This window comes from Ostrea edulis, chromosome 5 (genome assembly GCF_947568905.1).
Source record: "Ostrea edulis chromosome 5, xbOstEdul1.1, whole genome shotgun sequence".
Classification (NCBI taxonomy): domain Eukaryota; kingdom Metazoa; phylum Mollusca; class Bivalvia; order Ostreida; family Ostreidae; genus Ostrea; species Ostrea edulis.
The window spans coordinates 38,468,054-38,478,337 of NC_079168.1; the positions used below are offsets into that span (position 1 = coordinate 38,468,054).

Consider the following 10,284-nt stretch of genomic DNA (forward strand, 5'->3'; position numbering starts at 1 on the left):
ATGATTCATTATTCAAAATGCACTGTCTTCATTTTGTCTGCGGGATTTGTAACACTTTTTCATATCCATACTTACTTCAGTGGACTGTACAATGCATCGATATTAATTCCAAAACTAAATGTTAAAGCAATACGTCTGGTATATTCTTATTATAGGTGATTCATCGAAGACTTGCAGCGAGAAATATTCTTCTGAACTCTGATTTAGATCCCAAAATATACGGCTTTGGACCGCAAAATCTACAAAAGGAAGACGGTACTGACCGTAATGCTGAAGCTAATGCAAAAGAAGACAAGGTCTGCGGAAATAGCAATGAACTCTTAAATGAACATAACTGCCCTAAGTGAAGATATATTCAATATAAAGCATAAAGCACAGAAAATTTCACTTTATTTGGATACCCACTTCCGCCCCTACCCGGGGTTGAACTCACGACCTGCGGAACCAAATCTCCTAGCAGCATGTAACCAGCGCACTAGACCGCTCGACCATCTAGGCAAGTCTAGATGGTCGAGCGGTCTAGTGCACTGGTTACATGCTGCTAGGAGATTTGGTTCCGCAGGTCGTGAGTTCAACCCCGGGTAGGGGCGGAAGTGGGTATCCAAATAAAGTGAAATTTTCTGTGCTTTATATATATATATATATATATATATATATACATACATACATATATATATATATATATATATATATATATAAATCTCCAATACTAAAAGTCAAGAAACACAAAACTCGAATAATATATCACTGTTAGCGCTTTCGGCTTTAATGCCTCTTCAGACAGTTATAAAATGAAATTATAATTTCATTTATGTGCCTTAGTTAATATGACTTGCCAAGTAGCCTTTGCTTGTTACTTGATAAAGGCAGGGAAAACATGAAAGTGATGTGAATTGAAAAAATGTCATTTATTTTGAAAATGACGAAATTATATAACAGAATAGCTAGTGGGGGTCAGAATGAGTCGAAAACAAAAATACAAGAACATATGTATCACATAGGTATGATTATGCAATCTGACGCCCTACAACACATAATGAAATAGAGCTGCCTGCAATCAAATAAGGTGGGTTTTACAAAATAAAACAGCTCATACATACTAGCATCAAAGGGGCATTACAAAGGAGGATGTGGAGGGTGGATGGTTGGTATCAAATTAATTTTCTTTGTGTGCACAAATACTTGAGCAGTCTTTGCACTAACGGCGCAGTGTGATTGGTCATCCATGTAATATGTTAAGTACGGGGCCCTAAAACAAAACATTACATCATCTTCAGTTTGCCTGATCGGACATTTCCACCCAAGACAGCGATGATAAGAAACATACCAATATAAGGCATCCCAAAAAGGAGGGGCCTCAAACAGAAAATTTTTCCATAACCAACATCCATCCAACGTAAAATGAACAAATCTAACATGTTATACAAAACACATATTTACCATAATTTACCTATCCAAAATATACACATAGAACACACCCAAATAACACGTTACATAAAAGGCATTATCTACCATAATTACATATTTTATAACTGTCTGAAGAGGCATTAAAGCCGAAAGCGCTAACAGTGATATGTTATTCGAGTTTTGTGTTTCTTGACTTTTATTATTGGATGTATTTACTGTATCAAATACTGAATAAAATTATATATATATATATATATATATATATATATATATATATATATATATATATATATTCCCGTGGGGATCCTGGTTAGAATAGGTCCTTAGTATCCCTTGCTTGTCGTAAGATTGATTGATTGATTGATTGAATATTGTTTAACGTTCCTCTCGAGAATATTTCATTCATATGGAGACGTCACCACTGCCGGTGAAGGGCTGCAAAATTTCGGCCTATGTTCGGCGCTAATGGCCTTTGAGCAGGGAGGGATCTTTCTCGTGCCACACCTGCTGTGACACGGTACCTCGGTTTTTGCGGTCTCATCCGAAGGACCGCCCCATTTAGTCGCCTTTTACGACAAGCAAGGGGGTACTGGGTGGTCTTTCGGATGAGACCACAAAAACGCTATCTTCACCTTTCATTCATATATATATATATATATATATATATATATATATATATATATATCGTTATTTAATTGTGGAACTGTTGAAATATGATCATTTTAGGAACGTATTCCTGTTAAATGGACGGCTCCAGAGTGTTTGGTATCAATGAAATCGGCGACCACAAAGAGTGATGTTTGGTCATTTGGAATTGTGATTTGGGAAATTTTCAGTTTTGGTAAGTTCTTGTTTATCAATTAACTACGAAAATATGATTTCAAACTGCTTTTGTGGATTTTTGTCAACGTATCTACAAAGTCAATGTCTACATGTAGAATATTGTAAAATCGCTCTTATTTCTTTAAATTAAATTTATTCAATGCTTGGAAAATACCATTTAACACCAACAACATCTTGATCATTTGTGTTATTGAAATTTTGATTCTATCTGATAAAACGTTTCTCTGTCGACTTGCTCTTCATCAGTCTTATTTGTTCAGGTGATACACCATACCCAGGTATTCGAAGCAGAGACATAGCACGGCAGGTTAAGGCCGGACACAGAATGAAAAGACCTGAATTCTCCAACGATTTGTTAGTATCAAATGTAAAAGTGAATCTCGTTTCTTAATCTAAACAGTACTTCATCACATACACATGAATATTAGAATAAGATTTCATGATAACTATCCCTTGTGTATTTTTTATCCTCGATTTTCGCATTTTATCTAACTTATGCGATTCTTTTCGAAGAAACCGTAACGAATTAACATTAGAAAAATAGTCTGCTTTCCAAAGCTCATGAAAAAGAAAGCATGCAATATACACATTCTATCAGTATGTTGATTTTTTCCAGTTTTTACAAAGTAATGACTCAGTGTTGGCACCTGAGAGCTAAAAATCGACCATCATTCCGTGACATCAGCACTGATATCGGAAATACATTCAACGCGGCACCATCTGATGAATTCTATTACTACACGGAAAAAGGCAACTAGTGACCTACACATCTGCTCAAAATAATTGTTTTGTTTAGTTTAAGGAAAACGCCAGTTTATTTTAGAAATAAGAGAACGAATGTTTTGGAAGATTACATTTCTCCACTTTCCGTTTTATGTGTAGAGGTTCACTATTCAACATGGATAAAACAATAGAATATGACATTTTGTAGAAATTATCACATTAACATTAATGTGAAATGCTTGTTGGAATTAATAGGGTTAATTAGTCAAGTAGCGAAAAAAGTTTGATTTTTAAGTTTTTAGCTACCTGAGCAGAAAGCTCAAGTGGGCTATTCTGATACCTTTTCGTCCGGCGTTCGTCTGTCGACTCGTATATTTTCAGCTTCTTTTCAAGAACAAAAATCATCCTTGGCTAAAGGGACTAGGGCTCTAGGAATAGGCAATCAAGAAAATGCAGAAATAGGATGTGTCATTTAAATATCATTTCACATAAGATAGATGCAAGTTTGTTCACATCATGCCCACGAGAGTGGGTTGGGGCCAGAATATGGAATCAAATTTGCCCATGGCAATATACGATTTGTTAATACACGCTGTCATTTGGTCAAATGCTGTTTGACGTGTTTCATACCTATTGTTAAGCTGATCTCTACACACTAATTTTGACTACTGATTAATCCGTTTACCTGATCAAGATATGATTCATGGCTGGTGTGACCGGTCGACAGGGGATACTTACTCCTCCTAGGCACCTCATCCCACCTCTGATATGTCCAGGGATCTGCGTTTGCCCAACTCTTAAATTTGTATTCCTTATAGGAGTTATGGGATTGTTTTACTTCACCCTTTCATAACATAGAACAAATCTATAAATATGTTATCAATAAAAAAAATCTCAAGAACAGGACCAGGATTGGTAATCTTAATTTACAAGCATTTTCATGTAGTACATATTCAAGTTTGTTCAAATTCTGATCAACTGGGGTTGTGTGACCACAATAGAAATCAAAATATTTAGGAAAATATTTTAGAATTTTCCCTCCAGAACAACAGGACCATAAATAGTCATGTTATTTATTTGCAATAATCCCTAGGTAGTGTAAATTCAAGTTTGTTTAAATCATGGTCCTCTGAAGTAGGGTGGGAGGCTACAATAGGGGATCAAAGATTTATACGGGAATAACAAGAAATGAATCAAACCATTTTTGTTTCAAAAACAACAGGACCACACTAAATCATTTCAAAATGCAAACGTTCCTACGTTGTGTGGGGTCAATTTTTAACAACAACCCCCCCGATACTTAATTCGGGGTTGGGATATTGGTTTTGTCGTGTCTGTCTGTGTCTGAAACTATAACGTAAATTTGCGTAATAGGGTTCTCATATTTCAAATGTACATTTCTTATTCAAAGACTCATGTGAGCGATGTGGCCCACTAGCCTTTTGTATATGTATCATTTGTATAGACTCGTGTATACTTTTTTTTTATTTAGCATGATTTTCAAATTTTTAATTGCGTATATGTACAGAACAAAAACAAATTCTTTCTAATTGCAGGTTTATGATATTTACACATTTTGTGTCTGTTATTCCATTGTTGTTCATGATTTCGTTATCAAATTGTATAGTTTCTGGTCATTTCTCTTTTCATTGTAAAAATGAAATAAGATTAAATATATATGAGGTTCCAAGCAAATTAATTCTTCCATCGAGGTAGCATCTGATACGAGTAATAAGTGTCTTCTTAGATACCATAAATGGCAACGTAAGGTGCATGTATTTGCAAGTTTAAGTAATGAGGTAGTAACACGGATCTTAATATTTCCTATCGTTATATTTGATAACTTTCATTTGTTGTTAGGATTTAATTTCCGGTTCTTTATTTGTTTCCTCACTATAGAGTGTAATTACGTTCCTGTAAGATCGTTATGGTATTTATGACCATATAGGTTAACCATTTTGGACTCGAAATATGCAAATAACATATATATCATATTCTTGAAAGACGATCCGGAAATTTTCAAGTTAAAACACCTTATTTTGTAAGTTGAGCTCTGTCAAAATTACTCGACTGCTGTGGAGTCAGGTATCGTTTCAACTTCCAGCGATGCATTATTGTAACTTCATATTCCATTAGAATTAAATTATAATCATTATGAAAGCAACAATAAAATATAGATCGTTATTATACACACAAAATCAAAATAGAAAACAAATTCGGGCATCGCATTTAATATGATTTGATCCAGAGCTGCACAATGAGATCTCACACTGTTTGCTTTGTACTTGAGAGAAGCAAAAAGATAAATTTCCTTGACTGTCTGTGTAAGTACCTTGTATATTAGAATTACAAAACAAGGTAATAAATCATCAAAACCTGTATGCGTATTGTTTTATATTTCCTTGTAAGAGAAAATATTGTGAAAGAATTATAGTAAAATGAGTACAAAGAGAGAGAGACAGACTTTCTGAAATGAAAAACTGACTACAAAAATGGCAGGGTCGTGCTACATGTAGCTGTAATATCTGATTGATTGATTGATTAGATATTGTTTAACGTCCCTCTCGAGAATATTTCACTCATATGGAGACGTCACCACTGTCGTAATATCTATCGATTTATAAACCAATGTATGCATCATGATACTAGTACATAGGTGCATTTAACTAATATAATAGTAATTATCTTTCAAGATACTTAGATCAATCTATCTTGCATAAACTTATTTATCTAGCATATCATTTAGATACAATTATATGATATAAACTTAATTATCCATTATGATACTTGGGTACATTTGTAACTGGTATAAATTGATTAATATATACATATATAAGGTGAAGATAACGAACAGTGATCAATCTCATAACTCCTATAAGCAATACAAAATAGATAGTTGGGCAAACACGGACCCCTGGACATACCAGAGGTGGTATCAGGTGCCTAAGAGGAGTAAACATCCCCTGTCGACCGGTCACACCCGTCGTGAGCCCTATCTCCTGATCAGGCAAACGGCGTTATCCGTAGTCAAAATCAGCGTGCCAAGAACGGCCTAACAATCGGTATCAAACACGTCAGACAACATTTGACACTATGATAGGTTGTATTGTCAAACTAGATCGTTATAACGACCATAGAATTTGCGAAATACTGAGTTCAATCGGGACTGTTGAAACCCCTGTACCATCAACTTGTTTGTCGGTAGCTTGTCTCAATTTAGAAACTGACCATACGCAGAACAAGCTCTTGCAAATCGAACCAGTTGAGAAATATAAACACCATATCCAGGTGATAATGGAAAACTCCTACATCAATATCGGAAGTTGGCGATGGAGAAGCTGAAATCGTCCCGTTTGAAGTTGAGTTAGTTGTCAGTTTGCCATTAATGTTAACTTTCAATAAAATATTTAAGCATGAATCAGACGTGTGCGACTCTGTGGTGTCTTTTATTTCCAGCTCACAGAGATATGTCGAATCGACATATGAATTAAAATTACTATTCTTAATGGACAAAACGTCGTCGATATATCTAAATGTCGAATTGAAGGCCACAGCAAGAGATTTTGTCTTCTCACGTAGACGTTTTTGAATAAATTCTGCTTCATATGAATATAAAAACAGGTCAGCTAACAAAGGAGCATAATTCGTGCCCATGAGACTTCTAACAGACTGTTGGAACACCTGATCACCAAAGACCATGAAGATATTGTCAATGAGGAACTCTAGCATATTTTTTACTTCAACTTCAGAGTACTTGTGCGTGGAATCAGAGTGGTGTTTAACAAAATAATTTCCATATTCCAGTTTTGTTGAAGAAGCAACTGTCTATGATGTCAAAATGTCTAGTCTTTAATTGATCCTGAGGAATGGTCGCGTAAAGTGTCGAAAAGTCATAGGTTTTGGTGTTATTGATTTGGGAAAAGTTTTGCGATTTCAGGTTTACTAAACGTTCTTTAGATTATTTTAGAATCCACATTTGATTAACACCACTTCTGGCATATGTAGTCGCACAGTAAGTTTGAAGTTTCTCCTTCACAGCTGTTAATATTTTCGCCAGGAGCAAAGAATGTATAATATAATCCTACGGTGCATGTAACTAATTTATCTATCATTAGATTTAGGAACGTGTGTCTGGTACAACATATTTTTTATCACTAAACTTGGGTACATGTATCTAAAATAAACTGATTTATCATGACACTTAGGGATATATATCTGGAAAGGATCACTTTATCATGATACTTAGATACATGTATAAGAAGACGAAGATAACGAACAGTGAATTATTTCTTAACTACTATAAGGAATACAAAATTAAGAGTTGGACAAACACGGACCCCTGAACACATCAGATGTAGAACCAGGTGTATAGGAGGAGTAAGCATACCCTACCGACTGGTCACACCCGCCGCGAGTCCTATATTTTGAGAAGGCAAACGGAACGATCCACGGTCAAATCAATGTGCCAGGAATTACCAAATAATCGGTATGAAACACGTCACACAGCAATTGACCTAATGACAGGTTGTATTGGCAAAAGTTATAACGACCATGGTATTTACGAAATACTGACTTTAAACGAGACTGTTTAAACCCCTGTAACATCAATTTGTTTGTCAGTAGCCTGTCCAGATTTAAAACTAAACATACCCAGAACAAGCTCTTGTGTATCTAATCAGGTGAGAGACATAAACATCACAGGCAGGTGATAATAGAATATTGCTACACAAATATGAGAAGTTTACGATGGAGAAGCTGAAATCATCCCGTTTGTCATAAAGTTGAGTTGTTACTTTGCTGTTAGCATGTGTATGTTCAATAAAATATCCAAGTACGAAGTGAATTTAGAAGTGGATGTTTTATTTCGAGTTCACTGGAATATATCGAATGGTTGATTGATTGTATCTTGCTTAACGTCTCACTGGAGAATGGTATGAATGAAAATGATCATTCTTAATAGATCAAAGTACTGAAAGTACTCATGGGAGTTGAACATTGTGGAAATTCAGTTAGAACAGATAGCACTGGAAGGGTAGGGGGATAAATGACTGAATATTATCATGATTTTAGATACAAATCAACTGTTGTTGTTTTTCAAAGCGTTACAACAGCAAACATGGATAATGGAAGGCCCATGGGCCACAACGCTCCTCGAGTAACTGAAGTTGTGTTGTTGTTTTCTAGAATTTCACCCCTTTATATTCTCATGATAAATGTGACCACATATTATGGCCCAAACATTCAAATCAATATGGTTATCAATGCCTTGCAGTTATGAAGAAGTTTTTTCCCCTGTATATATACATTCAAGTTTAATCCTAGTTGTAGCTAATTCTAAGGATTCATTACTTGAAAAGGTAGTCCAATATGCTAAACTGTCACCTGAGTATACTACAGTCCTGTAGAGGATCAATGGAATGGTAAATAATTGTATAATAACTCAAAATAAATGAAATGCAAAAAAATTAAAAATCGTCCGGCATCGGAAATGCACAAACCGAGTTGCTCAAGGAATGGGCATAAAGGAAACCGGCAGAAAACTTTGCAAGAATTATCAAGCAGGAAGCAAAATTTTGCGTACATAAATTTCAGCCAACTTAAATCCTTTGACCTTGACCTTTAACCCTTGACCAAAATCAATAGGCTAACCGCTTCTTTGTCTCATCAAGGGCGATAATCCATCTAAGTTTAATTGAGATCCTATAATTTGTTAAAAAATTATAGTGCAGAAAACAAAATTTTCTCCAATTTCAGTCTATTTATAGTCACTGTGACTTTGACCTTGTGACCCCGGAATCGATAGGCTTCTTGTCTTACTGAGGGTGACAATCGATCTAAGTTTGATTGAGATCCTATAATTCGTTCAAGAGCTATGGTGTGGAAAACAAATTTTCTCCAAATTTCAGTGTATTTATAGCCAGTGACCTTGACCTTTGACGTAGTGACCCCAGAATCGATAGACTTCCTGGTCTTACTGAGGGTGACAATCCATCTAAGTTTGATTGAGATCGTATGATTTGTTCAAGAGCTATGGTGCGGAAAACAAAATTTTCTCCAAATTTCAGTCTATTTATAGCCACTGTGACTTTGGCCTTTGACCTAGTGACCCCAAAATCGATAGGCTTCCTCATCTTACTGAGGGTGACAATCCATCGAAGTTTGAATGAGATCCTATAATTTGCTCAAGAGCTATGGTGCGGAAATGAAATGTTGATGCGTGCCCGCCCAAAGGCACTTCATCAGATCATAAGCCGAGTTCGACTTCATCGCAACTCCGCTAAAAATGAAACACTAGTCAAATAATGTTATTCCTAATGTTATTCATTGCCAAGGTATTTGGGATATTATACTGTGGCTCAAACAGGGGGTGAATGAACCTGACAGTATGGGAAGCATATAATGGAATCAGACTTGTGATGCTGGAAATCTAAAGTGATTAATAAACTATACATGTACAAGATCCATAACTATTTTTTTTTTCTCAGTTTATGAGGGAGAATCCTCATGTCTCTTTCATCTGTAGACAAATAAACTGTAGACAAATAAACAATGTGTTTTGACCAGAGCAATTTCCAATCCTTTTTGCAGCATAAATTCAACATTGTGGCAACTGGCTTAAACTTTGATAGTGAAGTAATACATGGCAGCACCTTATCCCATGCTCTTAAAATTTCTGTTTGACACACACTCATGACATCCACTCAAACATTACAGAGTGCAGCAAAATCCCATTGTAATAGGGGATTCAAAATGGATAACTGGTACAAAATATGGTACATACTATTCGAAAAGGATAATGAATTTGACATATTGATGTCTTGGAAAAGGAAATTCTGATATCGGGGCTCTAAGCGTTTTCAAACATTGCCATTTGATAAAAGTGTTCTACATTTTTAAAAATAGAGATTAATATGTCTTTACATACATAGGTGAGAAAGTTTCCATTATTCCTAGCCGAGACATACCATGTATGCGCAAAAAATTCATAAACAAATATCAAAATACTCACGTAGAAAATGTGGACCTTACCGTCATCAAGCGCAGTGAAACACGCCATTTCGAGATTTTCGCCGACGAAAGCTCGGTAACAGTAATGAATAAGGTACACTCATTTTGTATCTATTTTGTGACTTTCTTTATTAAAAGGAACAGTTCTCTAATGTGTAACGTGCAATTACTACGTAATTCAATAACTTGAAGCATGAAGCAGTTTCACTTTGCAACCGGATATAAGAAATTTTATTTCGTATTCCGATCCCGATCGAAAGTTTAATTCAATATACATGTAACATCAAGCATTTTTTATATCAC

At 35.4% G+C, this 10,284-nt stretch overlaps 1 protein-coding gene across 1 annotated transcript in view; it reads left to right on the forward strand.

Moving 5' to 3' along the window:
• LOC125651936 (uncharacterized) overlaps window positions 1–5,352 on the forward strand; it is a 55,948-nt gene extending 50,596 nt beyond the window's left edge. Inside the window, exons 22-25 of the mRNA XM_048880787.2 lie at window positions 156–296; window positions 2,134–2,248; window positions 2,511–2,604; window positions 2,867–5,352. Coding sequence (XP_048736744.2) covers window positions 156–296; window positions 2,134–2,248; window positions 2,511–2,604; window positions 2,867–3,008 — 492 coding nt within the window. The 3' untranslated portion in view covers window positions 3,009–5,352. The remainder of the gene's footprint in view (window positions 1–155; window positions 297–2,133; window positions 2,249–2,510; window positions 2,605–2,866) is intronic.
• The last annotated feature ends 4,932 nt before the right edge of the window (window positions 5,353–10,284 follow it).